Genomic DNA, 19462 nt, shown 5'->3' with positions numbered 1-19462 from the left:
GCTTCGCTAATTGGTCGCGGCCGGCCGAATCCTGTGTATTCATTGCATTATTCTCAAATCTTCATAAATAAACTACATGCATATTCTAGAATACCCGATGCGTTAGAATCGGGCCACCATGTAATATATGTGTACATACTGTGTGTATGTATATATTAATTTTTTTATGCTGTATAGTATATATTAATGCCGTATATTTGATATAGTATTAGTATATATTATATTTGATACAGTATCTAGTATATATTAATATATTTGGTATATTGTATACTCATACACCCATAATACATATAAAGTCCATCTTCTGTGAGGATTCATTTCTTAAGTAACTTAAGAACTTATTTTTTTTATATTTTGTAAATATTTTTTTTTTTTTACACATAGATTTCAGGACGAGCTTGCACCTCACCAGGAAGGACGGGCATCATGGGACGACTACTTTATGCTGAATTCACGCTTTACAGATTTTTTTTTTTTTTTTTAAACTCAAATAGATTTTTATTAAAAATACCATTGCATTTTACATATTATAGTCTTGTTTTCAATACAAAATTTTCCCCTTAACCAAACCCCAGCATTCCCAACTTATCCCTCTCCATCCCAATAAGACAGCTCACCTCTTTTAATAACACAACCATCAATAATGCTGAATGGATATTATCCCCCTTAGGACCGCATACCCCATATTTGATTCTCATCGAGTCAGGCCCTTGACTCTCCCGTCCCCTATATCTAACCTCTATCCCATTTCAAGCCACGAAGACCACAGTTTATCGAACATTTCTGTTTTCCCTCTTTTCTTACAAATCCCTTTTTTTCCAATGTCAGACCCTGTTTCATATATTGGGAGTTCTCTTCTTGTAAGCGGTTCATCATTAATCCAATTTCGTGCTATTACCTTTCGGGCCATATACAACAATCTGGCAATTGCTATCTTCAGGGTGTTATCCACTCCAATCTCATCCACATATCCCAGCAAACACACCGTCGGATCCCTTGGCACCTTGCATCTATACGCTCCTTCCACACGACTCAAAACCACCGACCAAAAAGAGGCGAGGACCCAAAAATTCCAAAAGGTATGTATGCAGTTAATTTTAGAGGGTGGAAATAACCCCCCTCGTAGTACGCACTACAGATTTTGGTTGCAGACAGTTTTGTAACTGTCCAATTTATCTGTAACCAACCTCAATCAGATGGTACTGATCTTTAGGTAAGGTTCACATGTTGCAGATTTTCATGCAGATATGTGTGCAGAAAATCCGCAGCATGATAGAGTACCAGCTAAGTTGATGACATTTCAACAAATCCTATCTGCACACAGCGGACACTTTCTGTGCAGACATTGACCTGCGGTGCTGATTTTTAAATCTGTAAGAGTATGTGCACACGTTGCAGATTTGCATGTGGAATTTTCTGTGCAGATTCTGCATCCCTTGGCAGAAACCGCAGGTAAAAATCAGTCCGGATTTTCATGTGTTTTTTTCCATGCGGATTTGTATGCATTTTTGAAAGCTAAATAAAGATCTATTATTGAACAAAAAAAAAGAAAAGAATTGTGATGTCATTCTTGTCCAACCTCTTAATTTACATACTCCATTGAAGTAAAGACACGGAAAACACAACAAGCAAAGCCGTATATACCCTCTACACATGATGTCACAGGGAAATATACATGAGAGGTGACTAATGCCTGCCTATGGAATAGTGCAGGACACCCCTTACCCCCCCGATACTGCTAAGCAAAAGAACAAAGAAAGCAGGTGCAAAAAAGTCCAAAAGTTATAACTATCTTTATTAAATATAAATATAACAATACAAGGAACCAAATAGAAATAGTGGGTTAAAAACTACAAGCATATTGCATAGAACGCATGGAGACAGAAACTGCTCCCCACATCAGCAGTCAGGCCGAGCACGCTGGGAAGTATATGGCAAATAATGGCCACCACAAATATCTAACAATCATAACACATAGAGGCCGAAGCCCGCAGATGTAAATTGCAAGATAGCAAAAAAATATATTATTGTAATCCCCAGAGAACTACCATGCCAGCTGACAATGAGGAGAGCGTGTCCGCTCCAGGAAAGTGGAGAAAGACAACACAACCCACATCAACAGTCAGGCATAGCACACTGGGAAAGTATATGGCAAAAAGTGGCCACTGCATGTTGTATGTAAATAGTTAACTATCAGCAAATTAAGACCGGAGCCCGCAGATATGGGTAGCAAGGTAGTAAAAGACTATTATAATTACCCAGAGAGCTCGTATGCCAGCTGACGATGAGGGGGGCACGTCCGCTCCAGACCCACCCCGACGCGCGTTTCGGAGATGTCCTTGGACACGCCCCCTGAGGAAGGACATCTCCGAAACGCGCACTTGGCCTCTCTCTTCCCTTTCCCCTGTAGCGGTGGTATATGGGGTAATAGGGGGTTAATTTCACTTTTGATTGTAAGGTGACGTCAAGTCGGCTTAGTAATGGAGAGGCGTCAATAAGACACCTATCCATTACTAATCCTATAGTTTTGAAAGGGTTAAATAAAGACACAGCCTGAATGAAGTATTTTACTGAAATAAAACACAGATTTGCAATCTTTATTATTTCTGCTAATCCATGCAACGCCCTCTATCTCCTGGAAAAAAAAAATAACCAACACATTCTCCCTGGTCCGACACAGTCCATTTAATAACGAGTGTCCCACGATGATCTCCCCTATAGAACAGTCACAGCAGGAGATGTGACGTCTCTACAGGGCCTCCAGTGACACACTGACAGGAGACAGTGGCTTCTGCAGTGCAACACTGAAGAAGTTACCTGAGTTCAGGCTCTCACTTTACGGCAACGCTACGTGAGAATTTTACCAAGCATCGGTGGCTTAAGTGACAGTATGAACTATATTGCACTCACGGCGGAGGGATACAGTGCAGAGGATTATCTCCTGTCATTGTATCACCAGAGCCCCTGGAGAGTGGTCACATCTGCAGATGTGGCAGCTCTCCACGGGAGATCGTCGTTGGACACTTGTTATTAAATGGATTACATCGGATCAGGAAGTATACTGTTGGTTTACTTTTATTTATTTTTTTTTTTACAGGTGATCGAGGGCTTAGCGGTCTAGGTGATTGTTGAGTATGTACTGTATGTTCTATGTACTGTATGTGTTTTCTTTTACAGTTGAACACAGCAGCCAGATGATGGGACTACTACTGTCCCATCATCCGGCTAGCTGTCACTGTAGCACTCATAGCCGGATGGGACTAGTAGTCGCATTGGACGATGCCTACCTACCTACGCACGCACTCACTCTCTTCCCCCTCCTGATCTGCAGCGTTTCTTGCAGGCACATCTGCAGCAAATCCGCAGATCTTCTTTAAACCTGCGGTTTTGCTGCGGATTTGCCTGGCACAATGGAAGCCAATGGGTGCAGAAATGCTGCAGAACCGCAAAAAGAATTGACATGTTGCGAAGAAAAAAACTAATTCCATGCGTTTTTCCACAGTGCACACCAAATGTCAATTTCACATTTACTAACATTGCTTGTGCACTACACTGGGGATTTGATGCAATTCCGCGTGTCCAAAATTGCTGCAGATCCACATCAAAATCTGCAATGTGCAATAAGGGTATGTTTCCACGTTCAGGAAAAGCTGGGTGTTTGACGCTGCTGAGACGCAGCGTCAAACATGCAGCGTCCAGATGTTACAGCATAGTGGAGAGGATTTAATGAAATCCCGTCTCCACTGTCCGTGGTAACACGCACCTGGCGTCCCTGCGATTCTGGACATGCGGCACGGCTTTTTAGATTGCAGCATGTCCGTTTACCTTGCGGCGCCGCTGCGCCGCCGCAAGGTATAACACAGGGCCCTATGTGTGGGGTGCGATGATACCAGATGTGTGCAATGAACACATCCGGCACCATTGCGTCCCCAGAAGGGGGCGGAGCCAGTTTGCCGCTCCATCCAAACCACCGGCCATCCTGAACGTGGACACGTACCCTAATGTTGTGAATTCTGCTCTTGGGCTCCCTCCGGTGGTTATGAGTGGTAGTGCTGCGGTAGTTGGATCGCAGCATTTATCAGGTGTTTCTATTTTTTGCAATTTGGGCTGGACTATTTAGTCCTGCTTTATCCTTTAGTCAGTGCCAGTTGTCCATTGTTTTTGGAGGATTCACATCCATACCTGGTCTCTTCTGTTCTGCTGTTCATTTCAACAAAGATAAGTTCTGGCTTTGCTTTTGCTGTCCACCTGCTGTGGACCTTTATAGTTCTGTGTATTTTCATGTTTGGTCTAGTCCAGCTTTGTCTGTGAAGGATTTTTTGCAGCCAAGCTGTGTCTCTGGAGATGCAGATATACCCTCCGTGTCTTTAGTCAGATGTGGTGTTTTGTATTTTCTGTGGTGGATATTTTCTAGTGTTTTAATACTGACCGCATAGTACTCTGTCCTATTCTTTCTTTTTAGTTAGTATGGCCTCCTATGCTAAATCCTGATTTCATGTCTGCGTATGTTATTTCCCTCTCCTCTCACAGTCAATATTTGTGGGGGGCTGTCTATCCTTTGGGAATTTTCTCTGAGGCAAGATAGGTTTCCTGTTTCTGTCTTTAGGGGAAGTTAGTTATTAGGCTGTGTCGAGGGTTCTAGGGAGTGTTAGGTACCCCCCACGGCTACTTCTAGTTGCGCTGCTAAGTTCAGGGTTTGCGGTCAGTACAGGGACCACCTTCTCCAGAGTACGTCTCATGCTGCTCCTAGGCCACCAGATCATAACAGTACAACTGGCCAACAATGAGTTAATTGCATCTCAGAAGAAGGGAGGAAAGGTTTTGAGCCATTTTTTTTTTTCCTTAGCCTGTTTTGTCTTTTCCTCCCTCTTAATCTCTGGGTGGCTACGGAACCTAGTAATAACATGGATGTTCAGGAGTTAGTTTCTCGGGTGGATCAGCTTGCTGCTAGGGTACAGGGTATTTCAGATTATATTATTCAGACTCCTGCCTTAGAACCTAATATTCCCACTCCTGATTTATTTTTTGGTGACAGATCCAAATTTTTGAGTTTCAAAAATAACTGTAAACTGTTTTTTGCATTGAGACCCCGGTCCTCTGGTGATCCCATTCAGCAGGTTAAAATCATCATATCCCTGCTGCGTGGTGACCCACAGGATTGGGCATTTTCCCTGGAATCTGGCAATCCTGCTTTGCTTAATGTTGATTCTTTCTTTCAAGCATTGGGGTTATTGTATGATGAGCCTAATTCTGTGGATCAAGCTGAGAAGATCTTGTTGGCCCTGTGTCAGGGTCAAGAAGCGGCAGAATCGTATTTCCAGAAATTTAGAAAATGGTCTGTACTGACTAAATGGAATGAGGATGCCTTGGCGGCAATTTTCAGAAAGGGTCTTTCTGAATCCGTTAAAGATGTTATGGTGGGGTTCCCCACGCCTGCTGGTCTGAGTGATTCTATGTCTCTGGCCATTCAGATTGATCGGCGCTTGCGCGAGCGCAGAGTTGTGCACACTGTGGCGTTGTCCTCTGAGCGGAGCCCTGAGCCTATGCAGTGTGATAGGATTTTGTCCAGAGCTGAACGACCAGGATTTAGGCGTCAGAATAGGTTGTGTTTTTTACTGCGGCGATTCAGCTCATGTTATTTCTGATTGCCCTAAGCGTACTAAGAGAATCGCTAGTTCTGTTACCATCAGTACTGTACAACCTAAATTTCTGTTATCTGTGACCTTGATCTGCTCATTATCGTCATTTTCTGTCATGGCATTTGTGGATTCAGGCGCCGCTCTGAATTTAATGGACTTAGAATTTGCCAGACGTTGTGGTTTCCCCATGCAGCCTTTGCAGAATCCTATTCCTTTAAGGGGCATTGATGCTACACCGTTGGCTAAAAATAAACCTCAGTTTTGGACACAGCTGACCATGCGCATGACGCCAGCCCATCAGGAAGATTGTCGTTTTCTGGTGTTGCATAATTTGCATGATGATATTGTGCTGGGTTTTCCATGGTTACAGCTACATAATCCGGTGTTAGATTGGAAATCTATGTCTGTGACTAGTTGGGGTTGTCAGGGGGTTCATGGTCACGTTCCTTTGATGTCAATTTCCTCTTTCCCCTCTTCTGAAATTCCTGAGTTTTTGTCAGATTTCCAGGATGTATTCGATGAGCCCAAATCCAGTTCCCTTCCACCACATAGGGACTATGATTGTGCTATTGACTTGATTCCAGGTTGTAAGTTCCCTAAGGGTCGACTTTTCAACCTGTCTGTGCCAGAACATGCCGCCATGCGGAGCTATATTAAGGAGTCTTTGGAGAAGGGGCATATTCGGCCATCTTCTTCACCATTGGGAGCAGGTTTTTTTTTTTTGTTGCCAAGAAGGATGGCTCCTTGAGACAGTGTATTGATTATCGCCTCTTGAATAAGATCACGGTCAAATTTCAATACCCTTTGCCTTTGCTTACTGATTTGTTTGCTAGGATTAAGGGGGCTAGCTGGTTTACTAAGATTGACCTTCGAGGGGCATATAATCTTATTCGTATTAAACAGGGTGACGAATGAAAAACTGCATTTAATACGCCCGAAGGCCATTTTGAATACCTTGTGATGCCATTGGGACTCTCTAATGCCCCATCTGTGTTCCAGTCCTTCATGAATGATATTTTTCGGAGTTATCTTGATAAATTCATGGTTGTATATTTGGATGATATTTTGATTTTTTTCCGATGATTGGGAGTCTCATGTGAAACAGGTCAGGATGGTATTTCAGATCCTCCGTAATAATGCTTTGTTTTTGAAGGGGTCGAAGTGCCTCTTTGGAGTGCAGAAGGTTTCTTTTTTGGGCTTCATTTTTTCTCCCTCATCTATAGAGATGGATCCGGTTAAGGTTTAGGCCATTCATGATTGGATTCAGCCCACATCTGTGAAGAGCCTTCAGAAATTCTTGGGCTTTGCTAATTTTTATCGTCGTTTCATTGCCAACTTCTCCAGTGTGGTTAAACCTCTGACCGATTTGACGAAGAAAGGCGCTGATGTGACGAATTGGTCCCCTGCGGCTGTTTCTGCCTTTCAGGAGCTTAAACGCCGATTTACTTCTGCCCCTGTGTTGCGTCAGCCGGATATTTCTCTTCCATTTCAGGTTGAGGTTGACGCGTCTGAGATTGGGGCAGGGGCCGTTTTGTCTCAGAGGAATTCTGATGGTTCCTTGATGAAACCGTGTGCCTTCTTTTCTCGGAAGTTTTCACCTGCGGAACGTAATTATGATGTCGGCAATCGGGAGTTGTTGGCTATGAAGTGGGCATTTGAGGAGTGGCGACATTGGCTTGAGGGGGCCAAGCACCGTATTGTGGTCCTGACCGATCATAAGAATCTGATTTACCTCGAGTCTGCCAAACGATTGAATCCTAGACAGGCTCGATGGTCTCTGTTTTTCTCCCGTTTTGATTTTGTGGTCTCATACCTTCCTGGTACTAAGAATGTTAAGGCGGATGCCCTCTCTAGGAGTTTTTTACCTGATTCCCCTGGGGTTCTTGAGCCGGTCGGCATTCTGAAGGAAGGGGTGGTTCTTTCTGCCATCTCCCCTGATTTACGACGGGTTCTTCAGGAATTTCAGGCTAATAAACCTGACCGTTGTCCAGTGGGGAAACTGTTTGTTCCTGATAGATGGACTAGTAAAGTGATTTCTGAGGTTCATTGTTCTGTGTTGGCTGGCCATCCTGGGATTTTTGGTACCAGAGATTTGGTTGGTAGGTCCTTTTGGTGGCCTTCTTTGTCGTGGGATGTGCGTTCTTTTGTGCAGTCCTGTGGGATTTGCGCGCGGGCTAAGCCTTGCTGTTCCCGCGCTAGTGGGTTGCTTCTGCCTTTGCCGGTCCCTGAGAGACCTTGGACGCATATTTCTATGGATTTTATTTCAGATCTTCCGGTTTCCCAGAGGATGCCGGTTATCTGGGTGGTTTGTGACCGGTTTTCTAAGATGGTTCATTTGGTACTTTTGCCTAAATTGCCTTCCTCTTCTGATTTGGTTCCGTTGTTTTTTCAGCATGTGGTTGGTTTGCATGGCATTCCGGAGAATATTGTGTCCGATAGAGGTTCCCAGTTTGTTTCTAGGTTTTGGCGGGCCTTTTGTGCTAGGCTGGGCATTGATTTGTCTTTTTCTTCCGCATTTCATCCTCAGACAAATGGCCAGACCGAGCGAACTAATCAGACTTTGGAAACTTATTTGAGATGCTTTGTGTCTGCTGATCAGGATGATTGGGTGGCTTTCTTGCCATTGGCCGAGTTTGCCCTTAATAATCGGGCTAGTTCTGCTACCTTGGTTTCGCCTTTTTTTTGTAATTTTGGTTTCCATCCTCGTTTTTCTTCAGGGCAGGTTGAGCCTTCTGATTTGTCCTGGTGTGGATTCTGTGGTTGACACTCAGGCTGCAGCAGATTTGGGCTCATGTGGTGGACAATTTGGTGTTGTCTCAGGAGGAGGCTCAGCGTTTTGCTAACCGTCGTCTGTGTGTTGGTTCCCGGCTTCGGGTTGGGGATTTGGTCTGGTTGTCTTCCCGTCATGTTCCTATGAAGGTTTCTTCCCCTAAGTTCAAGCCTCGGTTTATTGATCCTTATAGGATTTCTGAGATTATCAATCCAGTGTCTTTTCGTTTGGCCCTTCCAACCTCTTTTTCCATCCATAATGTTTTCCATAGATCTTTGTTGCGGAAGTGTGTGGTGCCCGTTGTTCCCTCTGTTGATCCTCCGGCCCCGGTGTTGATTGATGGGGAGTTGGAGTATGTGGTTGAGAAGATTTTGGATTCTCGTTTTTCGAGGCGGAAGTTTCAGTATCTGGTCAAATGGAAGGGTTATGGCAAGGAGGATAATTCTTGGGTTGTTGCCTCCGATGTTCATGCTGACAATTTGGTTCGTGCCTTTCATTTGGCTCGTCCTGATCGGCCTCGGGGCTCTGGTGAGGGTTCGGTGACCCCTCCTCAAGGGGGGGGGGGTACTGTTGTGAATTCTGCTCTTGGGCTCCCTCCGGTGGTTATGAGTAATAGTGCTGCGGTAGTTGGATCACAGCATTTATCAGGTGTTTCTATTTTTTGCAATTTGGGCTGGGCTATTTAGTCCTGCTTTATTCTTTAGTCAGTGCCAGTTGTCCATTGTTTTTGGAGGATTCACATCCATACCTGGTCTCTTCTGTTCTGCTGTTCATTTCAACAAAGATAAGTTCTGGCTTTGCTTTTGCTGTCCACCTGCTGTGGACCTTATAGTTCTGTGCATTTTCATGTTTGGTCTAGTCCAGCTTTGTCTGTGAAGGATTTTTTGCAGCCAAGCTGTGTCTCTGGAGATGCAGATATACCCTCCATGTCTTTAGTCAGATGTGGTGTTTTGTATTTTCTGTGGTGGATATTTTCTAGTGTTTTAATACTGACCGCATAGTGCTCTGTTCTATTATTTCTTTTTAGTTAGTATCGCCTCCTATGCTAAATCCTGATTTCATGTCTGCGTATGTTATATTCCTCTCCTCTCACAGTCAATATTTGTGGGGGGGCTGTCTATCCTTTGGGAATTTTCTCTGAGGCAAGATAGGTTTCCTGTTTCTGTCTTTAGGGGTAGTTAGTTCTTAGGCTGTGTCGAGGGGTCTAGGGAGTGTTAGGTACCCCCCACGGCTACTTCTATTTGCGCTGCTAAGTTCAGGGTTTGCGGTCAGTACAGGTACCACCTTCTCCAGAGTACGTCTCATGCTGCTCCTAGGCCACCAGATCATAACACCCCACACGTCAATTCTCTGAGCGGATTTTGCTTCTTGGGCTGAGTTCACAACTGAAAGTTTCTTTATGTAAAATCCGTACATGTTTTCTGTGCTTATTTACAAATGCCTTTGTGTTTTTTTTTTTTTGTTTTGTTTTTTTTTGTTATTGCAGAAATGCACCAGAAAAAATAAATGGTAGAAATAATATATCCTGTGGGTTCAGGTATTGAAATGCATGGGAAAATCAGCACCAAAAAGATGCATTTCAGCAACAGAAATGGACACGCACAGGATTTAAAAATGGAAAACTGCAATAAAAGACAATTTTTTTTTTTATTGTGATGATTCAAAATAAAATCTGGAATACGCAACATGTTAACCCAGCCTCACAATGGAAAGAGTAAAATCTGCTTGTACTACTTGCTACTTTACTGTAGGAATGCTGCAAAAAAAAAAAAAATCCACAACAATTCTGTAATGTGTGAATTCAGCTGCATGTCAATGTTTAAAGTCCCCCCCCCCCCCCTCCCTCCTCCCCGAAACAGCACTACTCTAGGGCAGATGTTGTTCTGGTATTTTTGGTTCAGGGGGGCGAAGCTTCTAAGTGGGCCCCTAACCAGGTAACCTTGATTACAACTCAGTGACGCACCCTAATAGTGGAGGAGAACCTCAGCAGATGACCGCGCTGTTACTGAAGATAATCTCTATATAATGACCAACATGGATATTACCACCATGTGCTCAGTGGTAGATACCAGTCCTACAGAACATATAACAGATCACATCACAGTTACAGATAATCTCTTCCGGCTGACGTTCTTTCTGATGGAATCGTTCACTTTTCCCATCTTTTCCATCTGGCCCAGACCGACATGACAACTTCTTCCAGCCACGACTCACCTGCAGAGAATACAACAAAGACACATTTCACTTCTCACATTCCAGCCCCATCACCATCTATTCCCAACCTGCACAAACTCCTCATCCTGCTGATACCCCAATACTGAGCCGCTGCAGCCGTATGTGTCCCTATTACTGCACCTGATACCCCAATACTGAGCCGCTGCTGCCGTATGTGTCCCTATTACTGCACCTGATACCCCAATACTGAGCCGCTGCTGCCGTATGTGTCCCTATTACTGCCCCTGATCCCCCAATACTGAGCCGCTGCTGCTGTATGTGACTCTATTACTGCACCTGATACCCCAATACTGAGCAGCTGCTGCCGTATGTGTCCCTATTACTGCACCTGATACCCCAATACTGAGCTGCTGCTGCCGTGTCAATATTACTGCACCTGATACCCCAATACTGAGCCGCTGCTGCCGTATGTGTCCCTATTACTGCACCTGATACCCCAATACTGAGCAGCTGCTGCCGTATGTGTCCCTATTACTGCACCTGATACCCCAATACTGAGCCGCTGCTGCCGTATGCGTCCCTATTACTGCACCTGATACCCCAATACTGAGCAGCTGCTGCCGTGTCAATATTACTGCACCTGATACCCCAATACTGAGCCGCTGCTGCCGTATGCGTCCCTATTACTGCACCTGATACCCCAATACTGAGCTGCTGCTGCCGTGTCAATATTACTGCACCTGATACCCCAATACTGAGCCGCTGCTGCCGTATGTGACCCTATTACTGCACCTGATACCCCAATACTGAGCAGCTGCTGCCGTATGTGTCCCTATTACTGCACCTGATACCCCAATACTGAGCCGCTGCTGCCGTATGTGTCCCTATTACTGCACCTGATACCCCAATACTGAGCCGCTGCTGCCGTATGTGTCCCTATTACTGCACCTGATACCCCAATACTGAGCAGCTGCTGCCGTATGTGTCCCTATTACTGCCCCTGATCCCCCAATACTGAGCCGCTGCTGCCGTATGTGACCCTATTACTGCACCTGATACCCCAATACTGAGCAGCTGCTGCCGTATGTGTCCCTATTACTGCCCCTGATACCCCAATACTGAGCCGCTGCTGCTGTATGTGTCCCTATTACTGCACCTGATCCCCCAATACTGAGCCGCTGCTGCCGTATGTGTCCCTATTACTGCACCTGATACCCCAATACTGAGCCGCTGCTGTCGTATGTGTCCCTATTACTGCACCTGATACCCCAATACTGAGCCGCTGCTGCCGTATGTGTCCCTATTACTGCTCCTGATACCCCAATACTGAGCCGCTGCTGCCGTATGTACCCCTATTATTGCACCTGATACCCCAATACTGAGCCGCTGCTGCCGTATGTATCCCTATTACTGCACCTGATGCCTCAATACTGAGCCGCTGCTGCCGTATGTGTCCCTATTACTGCACCTGCTGTGTGGTTCTCTGTGACTTCTAAAGCAACCCTCTATAATATAGTGATAACGGGTGCAGGTGCCCTAGAAAAGTGCCCATATTTTGCACTAGAAAGTAATATTGCCCTCTGTGTGCCCCTTTGATAGTCACAGTAACCTGAGATCTCCTATAACAAGAAGTGCCCACTTTACATTTAATAATGTCCCGAGTCTGCCCCCCTGTACAGCTCCCCTATACAGTATAATGCCCACTCGCTGTATAGTACCATCCACACAGTATACTGACCCCTTAGTAGCCCCCAAACTGTTTGATGGCTCCAACACTGTATGATGGCCCCTTCACTGTAATCTCCACACTGTGTGATGGCCTCCATATAGTATAATGCACCAGATAATCCTAAATATAGTATAATGCACTCCCCATAGGTCTCCATATAGTATAATGCACTCCCCCTAAGCCTCCATATAGTATAATGCACTCCCCATAGGACTCCATATAGTATAATGAACTCCCTAGGACTCCATATAGTATAATGCACTCCCCATAGGCAGACTCTATAGCACAAGGCAGCACCCATAGGCAGACCCTGTAGTATAAGGCAGCACCCATATAGGCATACCCTGTAGTATAAGGCAGACCCCCATATGTAGACTCTAGTAAAAGGCAGCACCCCTTAGGCAGACCCTGTAGTAAAAGGCAGCACCCTTATAGGCAGATCCTGAAGTAAAAGGCAGCCCCCCCATAGGCAGATCGTGAAGTAAAAGGCCACCCCCCCCTATAGGCAGATCCTGAAGCTTAAGGCAGCACCCTGATAGGCAGATCCTGAAGTATAAGGCAGCCCCCATAAAAAAACAATAAATACTCACCTCTAGGGTTGAGCGACTTTTACTTTTTTAGGGTCGAGTCAGGTTTCGCGAAACTCGACTATCTCTAAAGTCGAGTCGAGTGAAATCGGCCGATTATGGCGAAAAGTCGGGGATCGACCGAAACACGAAACCCAATGCAAAGTCAATGGGATTTTTTTTTTTTTTTCTCTCTCTCTCTCTCTCCAGAAAAGCTGGTGTTACACATTTCAAATCGCTACAGCGCACAAGCGACAAGATGGCGATAGGCGTCCACGCCCCTAAGACCTATGTCATCACTCTGCCCACGCTCCTTCATTGGCTGAAAAAATGGCGCCAAGCGCGTCATACGAAACGCGACTTTAGCACAAAAGTCGCGTACCGCATGGCCGACCCCACACAGGGGTCGGGTTTCATGAAACCCGACTTTGCCAAAAGTCAGCGACTTTTGAAAAATGAACGATCCGTTTCGCTCAACCCTAGTCACCTCTCTTCCTCCTTGTTCCAGCGGTGCCCCGACCTCCAGCTCATCTTCTGACAGGGGGCTGGTCAGTGCGGTGACGGGCGTGGGGGCCCAGTGCTGGCATCGGGCCCCCCGCCTGCTCAGGGGCCCCATAGCGGGTGGCAGAGCAGGGAGATCGATTCTACAGTTACAGTAGCGTAGCTTTGGGTGGGCCGTGGCCCCCAACCTCCCCCAGTAGCTACGCTACTGGAGAAATGTATTCCAGAGCGGGGCACGTGTATACCTGTACGGGGTCCAGGCTAGGGGGACATTACTATGTAATGAAGGTATGTCTTTATAGGATTTATAACGCTCCCCAACATGGGGGAGGGGCCATAGTACTTCAGTTATGCTACAGGTTAGCTGCAATACCTGATGCTGCCCATAGACAACAGGGGCGCTGTTTTTGGTAAAAAAAAAAAGTCTCATATAAACACGATCTCCCAAAGTGGCTGTAATAATTTCGGGCCATCAGCCCACAAGTGTTATGTGAGCTTATTGGTGCTAGAGGTGTCTGTACTCCTGACACGTGTCGGTATCTGTATTAGTACATTCCCTCCCAGTGCAGCAGAGCCGCCGGATGAGAGGCAGCACTAGTGCAGGGCGTCGTGTGTGTTTGTCACCGCTTCGGAAACTAGGCCGCGCGTGCGCAAGCTCGCTCACCAGCCGGGCGCTCCGCTTTCACTGCGCACGCGCAGACATCGGCTGTTTCCGCGCTTGCGTAATTCCAGTTGAGTTTTGCGTTCGTTGCTGTTTGAGATTCGGCGACTTCCGCTGCGATGGAGGAAGAGGAGGGGAAGAGACGGAAGGCTCACGGGATGCTGAAGCTGTACTATGGCATAAACGACGAAGGGAAAAGCAGCGAGAAGTCCCTGGACCCCACTGATATCGATGGCGTGCATTTCCAGCCGGAGCTGTACCTCACCAAGGTGACGTCACCTGAGCTCCGCGGATGTGTGACGTCAGCGGATGTGTGACGTCAGGTTGCTATACAGCTGGCCTCTTATGCGACTTAAAGGGGTTGTCCACTTTTGGGGACAGTTTTTTACTCAGATATATGTATTTTGGGCTACAAAATGATCGATTCCCTTCTATAACCTCTGTGTAATGTCGGCTGCAGAAAGAGTTAACTGAGAAGTGATCAGTGAGTTCATTCTTTGGCTTCTGTATCGCCACAGACCACCACGTCCTCAGGAAACAAGGAGCCTGTAATCGCAAACTGGGGCAACATTGTTATTATTATTATTATTTATTATTATAGCGCCATTTATTCCATGGCGCTTTACATGTGAGGAGGGGTATACATAATAAAACAAGTACAATAATCTTGAAAAATACAAGTCACAACTGGTACAGGAGGAGAGAGGACCCTGCCCGCGAGGGCTCACAATCTACAAGGGATGGGTGAGGATACAGTAGGTGAGGGTAGAGCTGGCCGTGCAGCGGTTTGGTCAATCGGTGGTTACTGCAGGTTGTAATGAATTACAATTGTTAATGAAATCCAAGTGCAAAAATGATTTTAAGTAAAAAATGCAATGACGCTACCTGGGGAATGTTATCGCAACGTAACCAGTGAAAAAAAAAAATATTTTCCTTTATTTTTAACATGGTAAAGGCCTGGCCGTGTGCAGAGTAGCGGTTCTGGCGTTGTACAGATCTGACTGAGGCTCAGTAATGTGCGCAGAGCGTAAAGGGGTTCTCCAACCTTAAAGGCAAAAGGACTCAAGGCCAAGATGGTGATAAAATGCTAGAAGTTATAACCTCCAGCCCAGGCGACTCCTGTGGTCTCTGGTCGAACAGGCAGTGATGACTTCCTATTCTTCAGGCTGGTGACTGGCTGCAGCGGTTAGATGACTGCAGCATAATCTTGTGTTGTTGTTGATGCTTGATGTCCTGCTGGAGACCATCAGAGTGGGCCGCACTAGAGCTGCCTTTTGAAAAGTCGGACAACCTCCTTAAAGGGAATCTGTCATCGGGTTTTTGCCCCATAATTTGAGAGTAGCATGGTGTAGGGACAGAGACCCTGATTCCAGTGTTGTCACTTACTGGGCTGCTTGCTGAAGGTATGTTATTGTTTTATCGGCAGTAGACTATCACTACAGGACTAGTAAACCTGCTGCTTGTAGTCCTCTGTATTCGTGAGCTATGTATAACTCTCTTCCCACCACTGATTAGCAGCTTTCTGCCTATGCACAGTGTACACAGAAAGCTGCCAATCAGGGCTGTGGGTGGGGTTATACAGAGCTCCGCATTCAGGGTATGTGCACACGTCAGGATTTTGTCAGGATTTTTCCTCAGGATTTGTAGCCAAAACCAGGAGTGGAACAATTAGAGGAAAAGTATAATAGAAACATATGCACCACTTCTGTATTTATCACCAACTCCTGGTTTTGGCTACAAATCCTGAGGAAAAATCCTGACGTGTGCACATACCCTCAAAGAATTGCTAGAACTGCAGCAGAGAATACTGGATTTTATCTAGACTGCAGCAAGCAGGCCAGTAAGTGACACATTGCTGGAATCAGGGTCTCTTCCCCTATTAGGTGTCAAAAAAGCTGGTGACTGATTCCCTTTAAGTTTTCACTAAGTCTATCATTTAGGCTGTATTGATTCCAATTCTCGTGCCTAATATATATATATATTATACAATTGGCTGAGTCACTTCCGTCTGTCTGTCTTTCTTTCTGTCACGGATATTCATTGGTCGCGGCCTCTGTCTGTCATGGAATCCAAGTCGCTGATTGGTCTCGCCAGCTGCCTGTCATGGCTGCCGCGATCAATCAGCGACGGCCACAGTCCGATTAGTCCCTCCCTACTCCCCTGCAATCAGTGCCCGGCGCCCGCTCCATACTCCCCGCAGTCACCGCTCACCGCGTTATGCCGCGGGTAACTCACTCCGTTACCGGCGCTATTAACCCTGTGTGACCAAGTTTTTACTATTGATGCTGCCTATGCAGTGTCAATAGTAAAAACATCTAATGTTAAAAATAATAAAAAAAATATCAAATCATTATATACTCACCTTTCGCGACGCTCCGGTGCCAAGGATGGTATGGGAGAAGGACCTGCCATGACGGCGACGTCATCACAGGTCCTACGCGCCTATATATACAATTTTTTTATGGTATTTTCATCATTTTTTTGCAGCTGAGGAAAGAAAAATCTCTGACGGAGCTGATGGACATCGAGGCTGACATGGTCCATCAGATCCGAGCTTTGGACAGTGACATGCAGACTCTGGTGTATGAGAACTATAACAAGTTCATCTCGGCTACAGGTAGGCCCCCCGGAGCAGATACGCGGCCCCTGCGCTGCTGCAGACGTATAGACCTGCTGGAACAGCACCCACGTGATAAATCGCTAACCGGCAGTTTCTAAATCCTCAGACACCATCCGGAAAATGAAAAATGACTTCAAAAAGATGGAAGATGAAATGGATGCACTGGCCACCAACATGACAGTGATCACGGACTTTAGTGCCTCTATCAGTAGCACCCTGCAGGAGAGACATCAGCACATCACAAAGCTCAGTGGTGAGTGGCGGCATTTTTATGGGACGTGTTTCCTACAATCCAGCTTTAACGCATGATTTATATCTGTTTGTAATTTTGTTATGGATTCTAGGTTGTAATATCGCCAAAACTACAATTAAGAATATGATATAAAGGACGGACAGGTCTTCAAGGGGCCTCCTCAGTAGTCCGTGGCTGCAATGAGAGGGCCCTGCGAGCCTCCTTTTACCTGTCACCATCCTCGGAGCCTCCTCTGATTAGTAGGTGGACACCATGTTTGTGTCATGCCGCAACCACGACGTGGCACCGGGGATTCCAGGCTGGCTTGCAGGGCTCCTTCTACTGAAGATGCATTTCATGAATTTGTAAAGTGTCTTCTTGAATAGCCTGTATCTGAGCATGCTCGTGTGCTAACCTAGCGTGTTTGGCGTGCTCGAGAAATACGTTGAAGTCCCCGCGGCTGCATGTCTCACGGCATATTCGACAGCCACAATACTTGCAGGGATTGTCTAACAGCCGAGGGGACTCCAACATATTTTTTGAGCACTCCAGAGACACTCGGTTAGCCCCCGAGCATGATCTGATGACTCTTTATTCGAGGTTATTTGCTCATCACTAGTCGCTATCATGGATCTCTAGCAGAAGAAAACTTTTATAATATTTGCTCGACATCTTACATGGCTAAGACGCAAAGCCACAACATATAGCAGAATTCTGCCCTGTTTTAGGCTATGTGCACACGGTGCGGATTTAGTCTGGATCCGCAGCGGATTTTTCCGCGCAGATCCGCACTGTGATTTACAGTACAATGTCAATCAATGGGGGGAAAAAAAAAGCTGTGCAGATGGTGCGCAAAAATCCGCTCGGAAACGCTGCGGATTTAAAAGAAGTGCATGTCACTTCTTTTGTGCGGATCTGCAGCGTTTCTGCACCCTTTCATTATAGAAATCCGCAGGGGTAAAAACCGCAGGAAATCCGCAGAAAATCCACATCAATTCCGCATAAAAACTGCATAAAATCCACAGCAAATCCTCACCTGCGGTTTCTGCCAGGAGATACGGATTTTGGGCAGAAAATTCTGCACCCCATTCCACAACGTGTGCACATAGCCTTATGGAGGATGCATATAATAATGCAGATGTGGTTATAATAAAAGATGGGGTAACTGTTGAGTGGAACATTAAATATAAAGAGTCTCCTCTGCCGCCACTTTGTCTACCATTCCAGGTGTCCACACTTTGCTTCGAAAGTTGCAGTTCTTGTTCGAACTTCCAGCTCGTCTGAAAAAATGCATCGAGCTCGGGGCTTACGTCCAGGCGGTGTCCTATCATGCTAAAGCCCGCAGTGTGCTCCATCAATACCAGCACATGCCCTCCTTCCATGGAATCCAGACTGACTGCCAAGCCATCATGGCAGGCTTAGCAGAAACACTTCGCCAAAGATTCAGGTATTTGCATGAGGTTGAGGATGTTGCCTAAGCCAGACACATTATCTATCTATCTATCTATCTATCTATCTATCTATCTATCTATCTATCTATCTATCTATCTATATCTTCTCTGAGAAGATTGTTGGAAGACCATTCCCGGTGACTACCTCTTGAAGCTCATCAAGAGAATGCCAAGAGTGTGCAAAGCAGTCATCAAAGCAAAAGGTGGCTACTTTGAAGAACCTAGAATATAAGACATAATTTCAGTTGTTTCACACTTTTTTGTTAAGTATATAATTCCACATGTGTTAATTCATAGTTTTGATGCCTTCAGTGTGAATTTACAATTTTCATAGTCATGAAAATACAGAAAAATCTTTAAATGAGAAGGTGTGCCCAAACTTTTGGTCTGTACTGTAGGTCCACCTTTTGCGGCGATTACAGCCTCAGTTCTCGGAGGTATGGATTCATACAAGGTGTGAATTGTTTCCAAAGAAATTTCTTTATCGCCTCTCATTGGGGGACACAGGAACCATGGGTGTATGCTGCTGCCACTAGGAGGCTGACACTATGCAAATAAAAAAATTAGCTCCTCCTCTGCAGTGTACACCCCACCGACTGGCATTAAACTCTTCAGTTTAGCTTAGTGTCAGTAGGAGGTGGACACGGGTCTTTCATTAGACCCTTATCTACCTCAATGTGCGTCGTTTTTTTTTTTTTTTCAGGTTTTCTTCCAGAGGGATACAGGGTGAGCAGTCACACCTGTAGTCCCACAATACGGACTATGAGTACGGCGTGTACTGCCACCCCGTATCCTCATAGATCCCTCTCCAGGACCAAGATCCTAGCACAGAAGCGTGCTCAGAAGTCCGGTCCTGGCTCCGTCCCCCACCCACTCGCCTACCAGAGCCTGTCGGTCGGAGGAGACGAGGACGTCCATCACAGCTCCGTGGACGTCTCATTCCCCTCAGGTTAGTAACGGCGTGGGATGTTTAGGTGAGTATTTCCCCTCCATTCCCCCGGGATCTTTTCTCCAGATGTCCCCCGGTCCTCCCTCATGGCGTTTATTTTAGAGGGATCCCAGGGACAGCCACAAGGGCTGTAACTCATTTTCCTCCTAAGCTCTCCTTCATTGGCGGC

At 45.9% G+C, this 19462-nt stretch overlaps 1 protein-coding gene across 1 annotated transcript in view; it reads left to right on the top strand.

Annotated features, from left to right (window-relative positions):
- The first annotated feature begins 13932 nt into the window (after positions 1-13932).
- VPS51 (VPS51 subunit of GARP complex) overlaps positions 13933-19462 on the top strand; it is a 31546-nt gene continuing 26016 nt past the window's right edge. Inside the window, exons 1-4 of the mRNA XM_069739452.1 lie at positions 13933-14310; positions 16529-16658; positions 16768-16914; positions 18121-18340. Coding sequence (XP_069595553.1) covers positions 14161-14310; positions 16529-16658; positions 16768-16914; positions 18121-18340 — 647 coding nt within the window. The 5' untranslated portion in view covers positions 13933-14160. The remainder of the gene's footprint in view (positions 14311-16528; positions 16659-16767; positions 16915-18120; positions 18341-19462) is intronic.

Source organism: Ranitomeya imitator, chromosome 9 (genome assembly GCF_032444005.1).
Source record: "Ranitomeya imitator isolate aRanImi1 chromosome 9, aRanImi1.pri, whole genome shotgun sequence".
NCBI classification, from domain to species: domain Eukaryota; kingdom Metazoa; phylum Chordata; class Amphibia; order Anura; family Dendrobatidae; genus Ranitomeya; species Ranitomeya imitator.
The sequence above is the reverse complement of the archived record's forward strand: the minus strand, read 5'-3'. Positions and strand labels throughout refer to the sequence as shown.